Below are 20,070 nucleotides of genomic sequence, written 5' to 3' on the forward strand. Positions count from 1 at the left end.
GATAGTAATTTTATTTCTAAACTAAATAATGATGTATTTTTTTGTTTTGACATATTTAGTCGTGTCTCTCTTGACGTGGATGAGTTGATTCACTGAATTTATTGTTCTTTGTTGTGAATTTGTGATTTAAATTTGTGTGCACAAAAGTTGTTGATTCATATTTCTATTTTTAAACGTAAGTGATTACTGGCTAATTTTCTTATTTGACTTGAACACTCTACATCTAACAGAACAACAGAACTATGGGTTACCATATATGTATATCAGAGCATGCAATTTTTTTATACAACGTGTAACAAAATACCCATATACATTAAGAAGCCCTGATGAATACAGGTTGAATAGAATCTCTACACAAAGTTTCAGCTTAAAATACGTTTAAAAAAAAATTGTACCAAATACTTGGTATCGCATGGTTCTTGGTTTCAAATCATACAAACGTGTCACAACACTACAGGGGTTACTCGCTAATATTACGAAACATTTCTTCTGTCAATCTGATCGCCTAGTACCTGTCTACCCAATTTTGATTCGCGCGACGGCGCGATTGGAAAAATTCATAACTTGGTACCATGATAACATGAGTTTAAAAACCCTTCCCGTATCGTTTGTTATGTTATCTAGAAACCGTGCACTTGATATGTATACCCCTTTTTGTTACACGTTGTATATTTTTTGAGATAGGTAAGTCATCCAATGGCTTCTCCTGGTCTCAAGGCCTCGAGGCGAGAGGGAGTGTCAGACTTTCTGACTAAAAACCACCTCGTTTCTACTCCTGCTTTTCGAGCCGGATCCCCGGTAATCCGCTAGGCAGTCCGCAGATCAGTCCATGCGATACGCTGCCGAGTAAAACACGTAGGTGTAATAATTAGAGTAATTTCATTTCTGCCAGTAACAAAAAAGTTATTCTAAACAATCTTCGTAATTTAAGATCTTCATTCTTCATTTTCATTTTAATTACGAATATAAAATACATAAACAGCTAGCAATACGATATCACAGAGATAGTATATTCATATAAACAAACACATATCCAAATATCCCCATTTAATGCAATATGAAGACTGAAAGAAGCAATTTAACTAGCTATACAAAAATAATCTTTAACATCCAGATACTAAGGTGTAAAATTCTTCGTTTGATCCACATTTTATTACACAAAAGTAAATGTAGATTTGGATATTTGATATTAAAGCGTAAACAGTTTAATGTTCACAGTAATTTAACGTTTTCAGGAACTATTTAGCTCGATGAATTAAAAATGAGACCGCGAATTTAAATAGTTTTCCTTGCTCCAACACAATTTCAGTTGTAATGTGAAACCATTTTGGATTGTTTACTTTAAACTAATTGTCTTTTTAAATAGAGGTTAACTTATGTTTAGACAAACAAATAGTTGTTTGTTGTGAATAATTACAAAATAAATAATAATTTTAAGAGCGTGTTTCACCACTTTCATATAAGGTCCCGATAAACTTATGTGACAGATAGTGCATACAAATTACGTTCTTAATTCAAAATTATCTGATACATAGCGGCTATCCAGACATTGTGAAACAAGTCCTGAGTGTGGTGACACCTTCCATTTCCATGTCTATGATTTGACAGTTGACGTTAGTGACAACTTTGACATTTGTAGACATCATCAGTATGAAATATAAAAACCACTGAAAAGAGATTCTACTCGTATAACATAAACATTGCTTACTCGTATATCTAAAGGTGAAAATATTAGAAAAGAAAACAAAAAAGCTTTATAATATACAAAGACATTCACAAGAGCTTTGTATGTGAATACAAACAAAAATGATCATAACATTGTTCTTTATTCAAATTAGAAAAAACACATAAGTAACAAGCCAGTAACTCAGAAACCGGACCTTTTTGGGGAATATTAGCAAATAAAACACCCTTTTTTCTCATTTAAAAGAGTCGAAATCGAAAAAAGACGCAACAGGAATGGCATGAAAGGTCAAAAAGCCTTCATTTTACTTTTACGGCCGAATGTAGTCATAAAATAAAAAATATACAGCCCTGTATAGAGGGGATTTAATGAAGTAAATGTCCTGGTGGAAAATAAAAATGGCGCTCTTTATTCGGATACAAAAATGCTTTATTATTTACACTTGTGAAGTAATGTAACTAGTTGGTAAATCTTCAGCGAATGTGTCTAGTTCCGAATTCGGGTAGTCTTTATTAGCTTAACAAATTAGGTTTCGGGTAGACCGCGGATTAGTTTAGGGTCCTATCCACTTATTTAGCCCACATTCACTTACAGATGAATTTATTTTCTTTTGTCTGCACTGCGTCATTATTTTCTATTGTTAGTAACTATTTTATTGTTGTCTTATCTCTCGTAACGACAGAATATTTTTTTGTTTTTGCTAGAAAGAAAACACACAACTATCAAGACTACAAATTTACTATAAATGTTAAGTATTATCGTTATAGTCATGATTATGGACTCTGGAAGCCATAATAGTACTTTATGTGACCTAAGAACTCGGGATATAAAAGTCAGTTGTCGTTTTTTGACTTCAAAACTTCGTGACGTAGTTAATGCTTCTTTTTTGCGCTTCAGAGATCTTGTTCAAAGTTGGGTAAAAAACGTTTGTATGCCAAGGACTCCGCAGTCTCGAATTGATTACCTTCACGGTAAGTAAATTTGAGGATAAGTAGGGTCCCGACGATTTAGTAAATATCTTATTTGTGGTCCAAAACGGTCTCATTCTTGTTTGGCAATTTAAATTATTCGGTCCTTTCCTATTTCTGTTGAGAGAAAAATAAATCTCATTTCGTTGATGCAGGTCGTTTAAATTAAAGTCTAATAATGTTCAAATAAATGTTTTTTTTTTTTGTAATTGGACATCAACATACCTAAACTATGCAACGTCACGCCTTTTATCCCCGAAGAGGTAGGTAGAGGTGCACATTGCCGACGTAATGCCAATGTACAATGTACGGGTGTACTTTTCCCCATTTGTGTTATAAGTCCCATGTAATAGGGGGTAAGCCTATTGCCATATACCGGGCACAATTCTAGACTCCATGCTACTGTTGAGAAATGTTTAAAAAACCGAAAACAACGAGACAGTAATCGAACCCGAGACCTCTTGTCCGGCATTCGCACTTGCGAACACTAGACCAACGACCTCGTTGGTCTAGTGTATTTTTTATTGGTTAAATTATAAAATGTGCAGTATAAAAAAAAAATATACCATAACTTAAACGAAATTATTGCCTACACAAACACACCAGTAAACATCCAAGGAAATAAAATTCACAAAAACATGGCAACTTCAAAGAAAAAAATAAATCAAATTTTATATCAGTTTGACAGAAAGCCGATTAGAAGTTAATTAGATTCTGAAAGCGGAATGACATGTTCTGAATTACGGAACTAATTTAATTAGCTTTATTCCTCAAAGAAAGACATCTGATATAAAGAATGAGTGATTTTATTAATGAACCAGTTCATTATTATGTGCTCGAAATGAATGGCTTTTCATTCAAATTACGTATACTCTGTGTATAAGATGATACTTAATTGGAAAATAGTCCGTGAGGTTTATAGTAAAGAAAATTCTAGAAAAAATTCAAGACAATAGCAGAAAAACAGGGAAAATGTTTGGTGGCGAAACGGAGTTCACCGGGTTTGCTAGTTATTATTAAATTAATGAATATATGAGCCTCAGGCATAGCTTGAAACTAGCCCAGTTCCTTGTCAAATAATTACGTCAGTAAGCCAAAAAAATAATACCTATAATTTTTTTGTTTTTTTCGTTCCACCACATCAATACTTGAAAACAGTTTTTTGTTTACATTGGTATAATTTTATATGGATAATTACCTATTTCCCAAAGTTGTTTAAAAACTGTTGTAAACAACGAAAAGTTCCCGTCGAACTTTTTTAAGCGAAACAGTGTTATGTTGCTATTATAAAAAAGCAGGTTATTCACGAAATCGTTACAATTTTAATGAAATGTAAGCGTTTAATTCGCTTTTAAGTGATGTGTTAATGTACATTTGAAGTTCAAAACAATTATGCCCTGTTCATGGCAATATAATGCCTACTAGGTATAAAAAAGGATTCGGAGCTATGGACTACCTAGCGAGTTTACCGGGGCTCCGGGTCGAAAAGCAGGAGTAGAAACGGGGTAATTTTTTGTCAGTAAGAGTCTGACACTCCCTCGGAGAAGTTATTGGACGGATTCCTCACTCAAAAAAATAAAAATAAAATAAAGGTATAAAAAAGGGGAAGAAAAATATAGACAAAGATTAACTATATAGGTACGGTAATAAATATTAATTCCGCAACACATAATCTATTATTCTTTCAAGCAAATAAATTGTTCTATTGTTTCAAATATTTCCAATATGTTATTGTTGCAAAATCAAACAATATACTACATATACAAGTAAAACATCTTGTTTAAAATATATGAGTCGAGTTGTAACCGTTTCGTACGTTCTCGGTCGGTTTTATAGTTTCATGTAAATTATAGTGGCCATAAAAACAGCGGTTGAACGAACGCATCGAAAATATTTGATTTGTTACATTTTATTGCTGGGAAAAATAAAAGGTTGTAAGCATGTGTCCTCGTAAACTGAGCAGTTTGAAGTTAAACTCAGTCATAACTTGAAAACGTTTTGAGTTACGTGTGTTTTTTATTAAAAATGTGTCTTTTTTATTGTCCTTTGTAATCTTAATACTTTCTTAATTTACTTGGAATGGCTTTATACCAATGTGGTGTTCTTTTAAGGGGAGAAAATCGTCCAATGTCTTCTCCCGCCTTGGGTGAGGCGAAAGGGAGTGTCAGATCCTTACTGACTAGAAACCACCCTGTTCCTACTCCTGCTTTTCGAGCCGGAGCCCCGGAAAACCCACTAGGTAGTTCGCAGCTCCGGAACCAATGTGGTGTTAAGGTTACTTTTTAGCACTTCTATGAGCACCCTTTTCAATGCAAATAAATAAAGACTAATTTTTTTTTTAATAGTCTCGTGTTCCGGGAGCTTTTCCCAGTGACAGTGATGCGGACGAGTACTTTGACGCCTAATGGAGGGAGTTTTTGTTTTTTATTATTTTATTGTTTTAATTTTTAAGTTGTACAACATATTATGTTATCGGCTTACTCACGTAACGTTTTGACGAGGAACTCGACTAGTTTCAAGCCATGCTAGAGGCTCATATTCATGACGATGATGATGGTAGCAGTGCGACAATCGCCGCGTCGTGTGTTGCGTAATGCTGCTCATGAATATGAGCCTCTAGCATGGCTTGAAACTAGTCGAGTTCCTCGTCAAAACGTTACGTGAGTAAGCCGATAACATAATAATTAATTTAGTATGTCTCACGAAAGTTACAATAAAATCATTGTACAACATACTTATTTCATCTGGATTTCATCTTTGTATACGGTTTATTTTTAAAGGCCAGTAAATTGTTATTGTATGTTCTGGGCCTCTAACTGGATTGTAAATGGCAGATTGTGGGCAGATATTAGCCTACAGTTTGCCAAACACTGGCTGATATGCCCGCTAGACGTGCCGAATATCCATCAGACAGGATATGCGTATGACTAGCTGTATGCGTATGACTAGTTGAGAGTGACGTAAATGTGATTAAATAACAGAACCACTATTTTGATGGAGAAAGTGGATATACTTTCTTGTTATTTATATATAACCTGACTTGATAACCATTTAGTAAAATTCTGACCATTACGATGAGACATATACAGGTTTAACTGTCTTAGTAATATCAACAATGCGAATGTTTGTAAGTTTGTGTGTTTGTTTGTTACTCAATCACTTCAGAAAGCTGAAGGGATCGGAATCAAATTTGAAATAGTGCTAAATTATGGTCTGGAATAACACATAGCACACACATAAAACTTTTTATCAAATGCTAGTGCAATAATTTAGGAAAAAACTGAGTCGAAGTTGCTGATTTCAACCAGGTTAAAAATCACTGAAGAAATTCTTTTCCTTGCAATCTGGCCTCTTCTAATAAAAGATTGTTGACTTTTGAGAGCCCATAAAATACATTTGTATTGCTTCGAACGTTCCCCGTGTATTAGGGAGAATTTTGATTGGCTCAGCTTTAATTTGGTCTTATGTTGCCCATTAAAAGTTATACTGTTGATTTTAGAACGTTAATAGGTATCGTTTGCGTGTTCTCAAAATATCCAGCTGGAAACAAAAGTTTGGTGAGGAGTTTTAGTCCTTATGCGCTTTGGTTTAGCGGACATTATTGTTTACATTGTAATGGACTGTTTTACAACAGTAGCAGAGTCGTTGAAACGAATATTTTTGCTATGGCGCATTCGTTCTCATTCTCATAGCGAAGTAAAGAAAAAAGTGTTAAGTGTCTCGTAAAAATTGTGCGAATAAAATGTTGGTATGCAGTTCAACGTTTTTGTGACAACACAGCTTTGTTCGTCGTTATACTTGCGCTTTTATTTCTTAATAAACAGTATTATGAGCGTGACGGGAATTTATTGTCTTATTGCTAAATTGAGGGTACTAAAAATAGGCATTTTATACTTTATGTTGTATCCTGTAAAATATAATACAAGAATGATTTCGAAAATTACGTATTAAAAGGAATATAGAATCTCTTCAACATATCGTACCGCGTACCTAAATAATAAGGATGAGTGAAGAGAGGAACGACCTAGAATAGATTGATGTTAAGTGTGAGAGAGCCATGCTTCGGTGCGAGAGAGATCCTACGGCCTCACAGAAAACCGACGTAAAACAACGCTTGCGTTATGTTTCGATGTATGACTGAGGTTCAATGACAAAAGGCCCAATTACCTTCTATTCAAATCTCCAATCCCCCAACAACCCTTAAATTTCCAACCCCAAAAGAACCGGAAACGCACTTGTGACGTTTTTGGTATTTCGGGTGTCCATGGGTGGCGGAGATTGCTTACCATCCGGTGATTTACCGATACCAGGTGATCCGTCTCCTCGTTTACCGGCTTATACCATAAAAAAAAAACAAAACGAGCCTAGCGGTCAGAAGTTACGTTTGAAACTATATCACCATTGATGTACTGCCCCCTCGTAACTCTATACTGTGGTAAAGAAAGGCATACTAAATTAAATTTCATAATACTAAAAACTGCGCAGTCATAATGTTACCATAAAGGAGCATAATTATTATACTCCTTCTCCGGAAGAGGATTCCAATTTGCCGCCACATGTATCTTGTTTTATCCGATTTAATAGCAAAAGCCACTTAACTATTCTGCTATTTGCATATAAAATATCCCGCCCTGGTTCAAATTTATTATGCTTAGTAATATCACGTAGATAGAAATATAATTTAAAGTTAAAAATAGATTTGTTCGAGTATAGAAGTTACTTAACATACATAGGTAAACATAGGTAAGTTATCGTTGAGTTCCGTTTTAGGTAGAATATTATTAGGAATTTCAATGCCAAACTGGAATTGTATTAGAATTTAAATAATAGTCCCGAACACGTGGCTTGTGTACTTGTCTGTCATGTAGATATCAAACATGGAAGGAATAACGAAGAGTTAATCATAAATCTTTTAGTAGCTTGCTCTTACTTTAGCCAGGTATAAACAATTATTTTGAAAGCCATATCAAATATGTGTATTCCGAACAGCGTCACTGTAGGCGCAGTATAATTATAATAGTATGTAGATGTATGATAAATCATACTGGTTGGTGCTGAAAATCAGCGCCGTGGACTCGAGCCTTCGTGCCCAGGCCATGGCATTAAGCTGAGTACTCACCTTTTGCACTGCGACGCAATATTCTTTAAATTTTATGGTGTAGCTGCCTGTGTTCTAGGCCATTTGTGTGTCGTAGCGTAATATACATTTCCTTAAATTCTTTCTTTCATTTTCTCAAACTGAAAATTCCAATAACACCGAAAAGTAAAAAGAATCCATAAAATCGTACTTTGAAGTTACAATATTTATTACTGTACCAACGTCATAGTCCAGGCAGATATTAGTTCACACATACATATTATTCGATTTGACAGTAAGCCAAAGCTACATCATTTCCTTTGAGCAAGTCACAGCTGTCATAATTTATTTGATAAAGACCCAAAAAGAAAATTCTGGCGAAAACCTTGTCATTCGAAGTAACTATGTGGAACTTCCGATACGTACAAAAAGTCAGCTTTGGCACTACGAAAATAAGTGTAGAAGAAGCCTTTTCATAAAGTCACATCACCTGTTAAAAAAATATTTTGTGCGTAAGTACGAAAACGATGTGAAAAGGAAATTCTCACAATACTTTTGCCCATATTTCTTCATGTACTCTACTTTATTGACTTCGCTCAATACCATTGGACGATCAATTTTAATAAGGCAGGAATGCTGGGTATGTCGCCATCTTGAAATCGCTGCACGTACCTAAGTGTAAACGAATAAATTGTATGTTCCTATTTCGCAAGTCACCGAATCCGTTTACAGATCCCACTAGGATTCAAGTATCCAAGACCTTCTCGAAGTATCTTCAATACATTGCTGTTTTTATTCGCATCAACGGTTTATGCGACGTTTCTGTCAGCGCAGTGGAATTGAAAATGAGATTGATTATTTTTTACCTGGCCAATTTGTAGTAGTTCAATTTCTTTTGAGGTACAAAAATAAATTTCTGTCAGCTAAATATAGAAATCCAAAGAAACGTGATTTTCTTCTACCGTCACATTGTTTAGAATGTTCAAAAATAAAGCTTTTATTGATGCATGAAAAACGCCTACTACGTTTTCCCATTGTTAGATAATTAACTAAATTTAAACCAGAATGATCTACAGTTCATCTAAAGTTTATAAATTACGGATTACCATTATCAGTATAAAAACGTATTATAAACTTGGCGTTATGACTAACCGCGATAAAAACAAGACATTTACGAACACCAAAACGCGTCTAGGGACAAACGAAGCTCATTTTATACATTCATAATGAAAATTGTTATTAGGTTTACTTAATGGTGTACTGTACAATCATCTGAACGTAATATTTGATCGATTTTTAGATTGGGACCAAGATACCACGAGTTTACTTACAGTGACATCCCTAGTTGAGTAACTGACTGCTTTATTTTCAGCCTTATTCTTTGAGGGTAAGAACTGTCGGTAGCGTAGGGTTGTCAGTAAGAAAGTCGGGAGGGTAAATTAAGTTTGTAGAGCGAAGAGTCAAGGCTAACATTTATTTGCAAATAATTTCCGACCGCGGGAGGCGTCGGTCGTCATTAAAATTTGGCATGGTGCCGAAGTCAGCTTGGAGTTGTTCATTTTCTCATGTCAATAGTTCATGCCTCATAGCTTCTGTGTTATTACGTGACTTTGTTCGCGCAAAATGTTTTTGTAAGAGCTATTGTGTTCAGCACTTGTTAGTTTTATGCTTATGATGCGGCAAATTGCTTTTTGTTTGATTTTCGCGATGATTATTTTTTTTCTTGTTTTGTTCTGATGATGTAATTAATTATTATGTTTGTTATTTTTTACTTCTAGTTGAATAATAACTAATGAGGTTATTTGTTAACAATGATAGAATCAATGACTTTAAAAAAACTGTTTGCTTGTCAAAAATTATATCTTCATTTTTGTGATTAATTCGTTAATTTTAAAATTCTTGTAAAGATATTCTGAGGTAATTTCAAATTTAATTTTAAAATAAGAAAGTCGTGTCATCGCTTAAGCCCATTATAATGCAATTAGACTATGTCCAAAAACTTATCTATTGAGTCGAAAATAGCACCGAATTTACTGAATGGAACCCACGCAATATATTTATATTCATCACCACCACCATTCGTTTCAGTTCTAATAAATTCTAAATGTTCGTAATAGCAGACACGGCGATAGGCACCTCCATTTGTCATGGCCAACTACCAGGGCAGCATAAATCTATCGGATGTCTCGAATTCGGGCGGTGTTCGACATTTGAGTCTACCACCTTACCTATTCTTGTACTATCGTACGTAACATCTTCCTTAGGGGCCTTTATTTTTAATTTTGCGATGGACCAAGCCACACCTGCCTCGATAAATCTTGCACAGAAATCACCAATGCCGTCCCCAATACACACTAGATTCTCTCCTACGTCACAACGCAATTTATCAACATGCGCCAAAGGTATGGAAAAGATTTTTTTGTCATTTATCAACTTGGGACTTGCTCATTTTTTACCGTGTGTTTCCTGATTGGAAACCGAAACATGGCTATCTCAGATATAAGTCGATGAAAATTTGCTTCCAATTTCATTTTACGGATAAATTCTGGCACGAAACACAAAGTTTATTAATTCTGTAATGTTGGCTATTAATTAGTTAATTATTAAATGAGTTAGTTTAGATTATTTTGAAAGCCACATTTTCGTCACGAAACCTGATTTATGGCGACACGGACCCTTCCTTTCCTTATAATTAAGAGAAAACCGACACTTTACCACTACCACGGAACATTCCTCAAATTCTTGCGATGGAATTCTTAGCGAGTTCTTCTCATTAAGTATTTAGTTCGACAATTTGAACGGATTTGTGAGTTGATTTAATATTAGAATAATAATCCAGTTGGTGTTGATAAACAAAATTATGAACGTAGAGTGTATTACAGTTCACTAATGTTTGGATGTTAAAATAGATAGTTTGAAACTTGCCTATAACCAGTGCTATAGTTAATATAAAAGAGCACATACAAATCAATTTTTGATGGTATAAGCTGGTAACGAGTAGACTTCAATCATCTAACGAAACACAACGCAACCGTTGTTTCACGTCGGTTTTCTGTAAGGCCATGGTATCACTCCGATCGAGCCGGCTCATTCGTGCCGAAACATGACTTTCCCACAAAACTAAACTCGACGATCCGCATAGTAGTGGTTACAAACAACAACATTTTTAAGTAATTACTGACGAAACCAAAATGCCTTAATGTAAAAGCAAATAAAATAAACCAGACACCGCGATATCAAGCTTTTGTTTCGTGTTATTTTCGTACAAGCCGGCGTTTGTTAAGACAGAAGCTAACTACGACATGCCGTATACTATTATGGTGGCCAGTAACCAAATTATACTCTACTATATATTCCTCGTAACACACCTGCGGGAGCTAAAAATAAAAGCGTATTAGGCTCCAAATAAGTTTTGGGTCGTAGCTGAAAAAAAAGTGAAATATGAAAATGCTGGGTGTCCTCTCAGGGTTTAAAAAAAAGCCTTTACAGAAATGAGAACATAACAGAAGTGCCTAAATTTCGTGCCGTTTGCGTGGTTCTGGTAAACGAAAACAGCATACGAACTGCTCATCATGAAGTCTGTACGAACTCTTTGTACGAATCAACAAGCATATTTCCCCTGACGATGTCGCATGCATGGCTTGTGGCAAATTTCGTTAGTGCCCTGTCAAAATTGTACACACTAATGTCGCCGCTGCGGTAAAGGAATAGTGCTCGTAATTGCATACACGATTTTTGGTAGACAGGGCCGCAAGTCGAGAAATTAGAGGGTAATTTTGGATGTGAGTAAGCTAAATAAATGTTACGTATAATATTACTACACTTTGCTGTGACTTACAACTATGAAGTACAGTAAGATAAAACAACAAGGCATCAATCGTTTTATAACACAACAGCCAAACATTGTCAGATACAAATAAATGGTAGTAGAAATATCTAAACAGTAAGTTTAGTTTCATTCAACAAAATATCTCTATATTTGCTATATTTAGCCCAAAAACCCATACAATTTGTGTTAGAATTCTAATTTTCCAGTCTATTATATGCAAGCTACAAGTCAAGTGCTGTTTGTCATAAGAACTGGGTTTTTCGTTTCCTTGAACTTTTGAAACAAAATTAAATAGGAAATCTACATACTATTATTATCATATTATGATGATGAAAACGCGCAGTCGGTGGTTGGGTGACTGGCTGTCGTGCAACGTGTCGCGGGTTCGATTATCATACGAAGCATCTCTTAGAATAATCCACAAATAGTTTTTTTGGGTCTGAGCGTTATGTGTGTGTAAAATTGTATATTTGTAAACGCACCCACGACACAGAAGAAAAAAATAATGCTAGTATGGGAAAACGTTTAAAAAAAGTACTTTAAATTCAAAAACAAACTACAGAGATAACTTCTCGAACTTAGAACAGGCAACTATGTTTCATCTTTCGTTCAATGCCATAAGTTGAGCCTCAAGGGAAAAAAGATTTGAGGTACAAACAAGAATGTCTCCCTAACCACTTGTTAAGTTAAATACAATGCCTGGTACATAAGATTTGAAAGTTTCTTCAGAGACATGATCTTACTTATTATAATAAAAAGGTCTTACGTAATTTAAACTACAAGTTTTGTATAAGTCTGAATTTTAATTTAGATATTTTATTGATTTATGGATCAAACTAGACAGATCAGCCATCAATATCTTTTTTCAAAAGACAATATTACGATTCTTAACTTGTTCCATTCTTTACATTAATATGTCTACGTCTATTGTACATTAAAAACTGTCATGAAGTCAGTCACCTACAAAAAATAAAAAAACAGCCAACAATTCCCAAAAACGAACATCAGTCGTTATTAAAAAATATTGGTACCGATGAAAACCAGCCCCACCGATAAAATCGTCATATCAACCCACAATTTATCTTAGTAAAACACGGCCGTACTCCCTAAAGACATCGATCTATTTTGTACCTTCTTTTTGTTTGGTTTTCCCAACTGGCATCTTAAAAATACTCATTTTTATCGTTCCATGAATCTTACAGTATATTTAGTGTTGTACGTCATTTTCATGATTTAATTCCTCCGTCTACTATAACACTCGAGGGATTCCATTGCGATGTTTACACGCACAAGACTGCAGAAAAAAAGGTATAAGGAAATACAATTGTTCCCTTGATACAGTTACCGAGTTCTAAGTAAAATACGGCCCTGTTCCGCCACATCTGTATACTCGGAACAAATGTACCGACATTGTTTATTTGCCAACGTCGCGCCACTACAGACGAATTCGACGACAAAATGACGGAAATAATTAAAATTGAGACCTCAAATACCCGCACAGCGTAATTTCGTTCCAACCGTATTGTTTTTCGTTAAAAGATTAGCCTGTAGTTCCGGAACTCAGTCGCGAATAATTACAACTGGTTTATTTTTAGTACGGTAGTTTAAATTATTTTCAGATACTCATTTGGGTGGTCTCTTGAGCGTTTAAAAGGGAATGCTTAAGATTCTTAAGCTCGTTTACCGTTAATCACTGAATAACTATAATTAGAATATAAAATGGGTCAGAAGGGAATACAAAATAGTTTAGTAAACCGGTTTAAAATTAAAATAGAACTCGGGTAAGATAGAACAAAAAAAATAACAATACGATTTCATACTCAGATAATAATATGCTATTTAGTCGTGTATTGTTTATGATTTATGAATAATAGGGATGATGACGGCGTATGAAAATTAAAAATGTAATTAGTCCGTCAGTTAGGTAATGAAAAAATATTTGACACGTATTTTTTTATTCCGTCATATAAGATAACAATACTTAGATAAAATCAATCAAAGTTTAGGAGTGGGAGCTAACTACGTCACTATAGAGTATAAAACGTACTCTAAAGTGACGTCACGCGATATTTCAAATGGATATATCTTCGAAAGTATTTGTTTCCGTAAGAAAATAAAAAATACGTGTCTAATATTTTAAAATAATCTACAAGACGGACATTAAAATAAAAATTAGTCATCTACCCTATTGTGTGGTGAGATAAACAGATACATTAAGTATAATTATAGTGATGTTTAATTATAATAATACATTTATAATAAACTTAAAATAGAGCCTACAAAAACATGCTATTTTTATAATAATTTAGTAAAAAAATCACGTTGTTTATACAATTAATATAAATCTATATACATTTAAAAGCTAAAAAGTCTACAGAAGCGTCTCATACAAAATATCTTACATTATTATTTAATACAACTAGTATTTGGTTTCTAAGCAAGTTTGTTATAATCCTCTTTTATTAAATCGGCTGCTCTCTCAGCTATCATGACAGTGGGAGCATTAATATTTCCACTAGTGATAGAGGGCATTACGCTGGCATCGATAACACGAAGGTGATCTATGCCATGGACTTTCAACCTACTACTAACCACTGAATTACTAATATCACGGCCCATTTTAGCAGTGGAAACAGGATGATAAATGGTACTAGCCATGTTTACAGCAATGCACCTCAAATATGCATCGCTGTTCAATTCATAGCCGTCACAAGCAGGTAGCTCAAGTCTGCCCGTTATAGCACCAATGGATTTTAAGAATTTCGTATCCACAATTTTGAGAAACATTTTAATTGCTGTAACCGTTGCATCTAAATCTCTATCGTCACTAAAGTTGTTGTAGTATATCAGAGGATAATCATACGGATCATTGGAGTTTAAGGATATGTTTCCTCTAGAATAAGGATGCAAAACACTTATTCTAACTTGAAACATTGCTCTATTTTTACCAAGTTTCAATACTGAATCCTCCACTGATTTAACATATCCTGAAGCAAACTCTTCTACACTTCCATCGTTTTTATAATGGAACAATACGAGCGCTTGAAAATCTGGGTACGTTGCTTCTGGGTCAGCGGAGTAAAATGCGGTCAAGTCTTGGTAAGAATGATATGCTAAATATCCTTTACGGTCATAAAGGTATCTAAGTGACTCCATATCTTTTGTAGTTTCATCCATCTTTTCGGGTTCATCGGCAAATACTAAAGTGGGAATATTGGTATGATCATGTAAATTCTGCCCAACCATAGGCGAGTCTAGCACAGTTGGAATATTATTCTCTTCAAGATGCTTTTTAGGTCCTATACCTGACAACATTAGTAGTTGAGGAGTGTTTATAGTACCTGCGCTTACAATAACTTCAAGTTTTGCTTTTAATTTATATTTGTGGCCATTACGATCCATTTCGATTCCAGTTGCAGTCTTTCCATCCAATAGAATTTTAGTTACGTAAGAATTTTTTGCAACCTTCAAATTTTTCCTATTACGTGCAGGGTTGAGATATGCTGTTGCGGAGCTTATTCTTTTTCCATCAGTGGCAGTGACCCTAAATCTACCAGAGCCCATATTGTGAACTGTGTTTAAGTCTTCTACTGGTTTCATTCCAATTTCATCAAAAGCAGTAAGCATTTCTTCCAGAAATGTAGTATTAGTTACATTGTAAGTATTTATTAAAAGAGGACCATGCTGACCGTATTCATTTTGTATTGCAGAATTTTTCTTTAGACTATGATCTTGTAAGCTTTCAGCTTTATGGTAATATTGATTGACTATATCTGGATGCCATTCTTCATTACCCTCGTCGTACCAAGATTGAAAATCCTTTGGATGGCCCTTGACATGAGCCATAACGTTTATGCTACTGCTGCCTCCTAGCATTTTACCTCGAGGCCATTTGATATTCCCGCCTTTATTAGCTTGACTAGTTAATCCATTATTTACTGTTGTGTATTTCCAGTCAAATTTTGAGCCGTATAGACTATCAGTCAACCCCGGTATCTGGAAATTAAACATATTTGTAATACTTTATTATTATATTTAAAACAACGTGTGATATATTTTTATGTAAACCTTCAATGAAATATGACTTAGAGTTGTATTGAATACGTCATGTGCCGTTTAGACCAATAGTACTTTTTATACTACTATAGTATTAAAACATGTTGTTATTAAATTATACCTTTTTAAGAAAGACAGATTGGGACAGCAAAATGTTAAGACAACTGTAGATACTGTAATGAGATTAAAATCATCAACTTACATCGCTTTCGATCGGAGGATCCCCTCCAGCTTCTACAAGAAGTACTTTCCAGTCTTCAATTTCTGTCAGTCTGTTTGCCAAGATACTGCCAGCTGTTCCAGCACCAACAATTATGAAGTCAAACTCTTCGGAATCTGTAAATAAAAGTTTTACCTTAGATTTATAAAGTAAATCTACCTTTATTTAGACCGACGTTTTTAACGCACGCCTAGAGCGTTCCAATGTCATATAAGAAATATTTTACTGAAGATCTTGGAGTTTATTTAGTTTTAAAGAAAACAAAATCATCACAAATAGAGAACTAACCATTAGTGTATCATTTAAAATAAATTGCATTTGAAACTAATGGTATTTTCTGGCACTATATTTATTACGTCTGAGTTTTCTAGACATATCTACTACAAAGCACTTTCATAAGCTTAGACGTCAAAATATATGTGTACAACTTTAGAAGTCTAAATATCTATACATGTTGTGTCGAATAAGACCGTTCTAGCTAAACTTCCATAAGTCAGCAGATTCTATAAGTCTTACTCAGCCGAACTTACTTTGACAACTTCACAATATGGCAAAAGGTCAACTCAGCCCTTGATTTGTGGCTTTGGCGAAAATTGAAAAGGTCGATACCATTATTCTTGTTTTCGTAGCTTAGTACCTGTTAACACTTAGGTTTTCTTTAGAATTTCAAAAGGAACTAGACTTTTATATTGAATACCTATGTAGGTAGGTACCGGTTATAGATCAGGTTTTTGAACTAAGTACATACAGTTATACTATTTCGGTTCGGCGTGAACATATTTTATTTATAATGTGATATTTCTCTTGTTTTACCTCAAAGCCAAAAGCTCGCCAGTTGTTTAATAGACCAAGTCACATTATAACATTAAGTAACCACGGAATAACTGTTATAATAATAATATCCTAATTTATTTGTTTGTTTTCATTGCATCCTTTATTATTTTCTACGTAGAATTTTTCAGTAACTTACGGTTCGAATGCTGAACCGAGATTTTTCTCTGGAATTAAAGTCTTGCGATTCGGCTAACTTATAGTTATTGCAAGATTTCACTTTACGAGGTTTAATGAAAACGGAAAAATCTCAGGGAGCTTGGATAAATATTTGTAGGGTTGAGACAGATTTGAAAACATTGAGCGTGGTCCCACTTGTCAGTTGCGTTGCGTCGTTTTTTATATATTTTTTATGATTGGCTCCATTGTTCCGTTGCGTCTTCGCAACCCCGATGGGGCGTACAATGCGTTATTTCGATACGTCGTCGCGACGCAGCTGTGTCATACATTCTCCACTAGCATTGTCATTATTGGCAATGGAATCAGTTTATCAACTGTTTACCGAAAACCGATCCCTATTTCAAACTCCATTATAATTATTATCGAAAATTTTATAGAATTCAAAAATACTATGTCGTCAACCAACTATCATTTCGATAAATAATTATTTTATTCATATAAAATAAAAAAAAAAGTTTTAACTACAAAACTTCTCTCACACCTATTTTGTTGTGATTATAATCTGTAAATAATTATAGAGTACATTGCGTCATTTAATACTCTTTGCAATTCATTTATGTAACAATAGAAGCATAAATAAAAAAAAAAACAGTAATTATTTTGATAGTGATCTTAGTTGCAGTTATGTAAGTATGAATAGAACAAAAATTCGTATAGATTTATGATACAAAAATTAGAGTTGAATAATCTAAAGTCTATATTATACTAGCAAACCCAGCGAACTCCGTTTCGCCACCTGCTCTTTTCTTGTTTTTTTTTTAATTTTCTTTGCTATAAACATCACGGAACCCGTTACCTTTCCATCGAATGCAAAACCGTGGAAATCGGTTCGTGTGATCTGGAGTTATAGCGTCAGGAAGGAAAACCCGACTTATTTTTATATAATAGATTATAGGCTACACTCTTGCTTGCGGGTCTGCAGACGGGGAGCAAGGCTAGCTCGCTGCCCGACTAGGACCAGACCTGAGCGTACGCGCGTGCGCCTCAAAGAGCCTTCAGACCAAGATGGAGACCGGTAGGATTGATGCCTGATACGGAGCCGCGAATGGGTTGACGAATCGCTGAGGCTCCAGTTCCAAGAGCAGGTGACAATATTACTGGTCAAAGTCAAAGTCAAAGCATTTATTTCAATTAATCCTAAATAAGGCACTTTTGAAACGTCAAATTGAATTGTCCGTCAGTCTGTCTGTCAGTGAAGCTAGGCGCTCGTTCCAAAGTGTAGCTTCGAATGGAGAAGAACGAGCAAGAAACTCCATCGTTACTCTTTTAAAAAAAGGTTTTTTACAATATCTCTAATACACTATTTATCTATTGTATATATATGTAGGAACAATGTAACTACCATACGTCAAAACTAACGGGACAATAAAACCAATTTGTAAAATAAAAGTAACTATACACTTAAACAGGTCCGTTTACTAAACACAAATAAACTAACCTTGTAATTCAGCATCTTCAGGCCAGTCTTTGGTTCGGATAAGACATTGTGCAGCCATCACGAACTGAACAGCAGAGAAGAAGGTGCTCGGAGCAGCACCAGTAGTTGGCGTCATACAGCTACATTCGTTACTGTGAAAACAAAATCTTAATTAACATTATTTGCCTACATTAGCTGGAGGCTGTGCAACATGCAGCAGCTTAACGCGTAACGGGTTGTATTCCCGCACGGTGCAACTCTTTACGAGATTCATAAATTGTTGTTTTGTATCTGGGTGACATGTCTACATATTATGTGAAATTACATATTTATAAACGCATCCACGACATAGAAGAAAATCCCAATGTGAGCAAACTTTCATTTAAAAAAAAAATAGTAAGTAACCTAGACTGAGTTCCACAAAGACACGAACGAATTTCGTATTTCCTGAATTTTTCAATTATCTATTTTCTTTCATACAACTATCTTTGTTTATTGTGTTGTTTTGAAAAAATAAGAATGTAGCGAAGGCCACAGCAAACAATTTATTTGATACCTACGACGGCTAGATTAAAGAAAACAAAGTTTCGACGACATTAGTGGCAAACAATCGAGAAAGTATCGATTGTGAAGTTTCAGGATCGAGTGTCATTGGGTTTATGATTTCTGCTTTTAATACTGGAATATTACGTATACGTAATATTCCAGTATTAGATACGTAATACTAGAATATTAATTTACGTTTAAAGTACAAAATAAATATTGTATTATAGTAATAGTAATTGATATGAAGAACAAAAAAAATCGGAACTACTAAATTTATTTCTCTGTGATCCATAGAGTTGTAAAACTGGCATGGGAGATGCAGCCAAGATAAAATAATATTTATTTTTTGTTTCCAAAATGTGCGCATTTCATGTTGAATAAATTATTTTTTATAATAATATTCTCAAGAACTTAACTTATAAAATAATGTTACTACGATAATGTAAATATATTAAGGTTTAATATAAAAAAGTCACTTACTAATGCATCTTAAATATTTAAAATTAATCTTCAATGAGTATCACAACAAAGGTATATAGTTTACATAGAAAATAACACTATCTTCCCAATTTATATTAAAAAAGAGCACATCACATTAATATAAGCCTAAGGAAATACTTTGTAAAATTAGCTTTCTGGAGTATACGTGTTTGTTTCACAAAGATAGGAAAAACAATGCTTACTCATTTGAAATTCAACCTTTATATTTATATGGCATAAAATCTTAATTACAATACACAAATTTAATTATCCTTGAAGAATAAAGTATTGTTTTTATTTTTCCACGTAAATTAAACCTTGTTACGACATACATAAGTTATAAAATCAGTTGTACACGAAAAAGGTTGCTTAAATTGAGGCTTTTGGAGATTTGTGTGTTATTTTGATATATTTTTTACAACAATTAATTTTATTTATCTTAACAATCAATGTTAAGAATTAAAATAAATTAGTTTTGATTGTTACTAAAATAAAAACTGCATCCAAAGCAGATTGACTATCATACCTAATATTTTGCTGTTATTAAATCATAAAAATAATTAAAAATATATTGTTTACGATTTTCCTGTTTGTGACCTCAATGCATACTAAAACTAATCATGGCTATTTTGTAGATCTCTATATCCAAATAAATCCCCGAAGAGGAAGACAGAGGTGCTCGGTATGGCACGTAATGCCACTATTATAATGTACACTTTTCATATAATAGGTGAGCCTATTGCCATATAGCGGGCCCACTTCTATACTCAGTGCTACAACTG

At 34.2% G+C, this 20,070-nt stretch overlaps 1 protein-coding gene and 1 long non-coding RNA gene across 2 annotated transcripts; both read right to left on the minus strand.

The window, feature by feature from the left end:
• Positions 1-2,101: 2,101 nt before the first annotated feature.
• LOC118264692 (uncharacterized) lies at positions 2,102-4,493 on the minus strand. The gene is made up of 3 exons (XR_004782696.2): positions 4,417-4,493; positions 2,649-2,769; positions 2,102-2,384 (listed from the first exon to the last, which is right to left on the minus strand). It is a non-coding gene; the product is annotated as an uncharacterized LOC118264692 (long non-coding RNA).
• A 9,390-nt stretch (positions 4,494-13,883) lies between these two features.
• On the minus strand, positions 13,884-19,475 carry LOC118264728 (ecdysone oxidase-like). The gene is made up of 4 exons (XM_035577335.2): positions 19,289-19,475; positions 18,284-18,414; positions 15,817-15,950; positions 13,884-15,554 (listed from the first exon to the last, which is right to left on the minus strand). The coding sequence occupies exons 1-4, from the start codon at positions 19,294-19,296 to the stop codon at positions 13,992-13,994; spliced, it is 1,836 nt and encodes a 611-aa protein (XP_035433228.2). The 5' UTR covers positions 19,297-19,475; the 3' UTR covers positions 13,884-13,991.
• Between the last annotated feature and the right edge of the window lie 595 nt (positions 19,476-20,070).

Source organism: Spodoptera frugiperda, chromosome 26 (assembly GCF_023101765.2).
Source record: "Spodoptera frugiperda isolate SF20-4 chromosome 26, AGI-APGP_CSIRO_Sfru_2.0, whole genome shotgun sequence".
NCBI lineage: Eukaryota > Metazoa > Arthropoda > Insecta > Lepidoptera > Noctuidae > Spodoptera > Spodoptera frugiperda.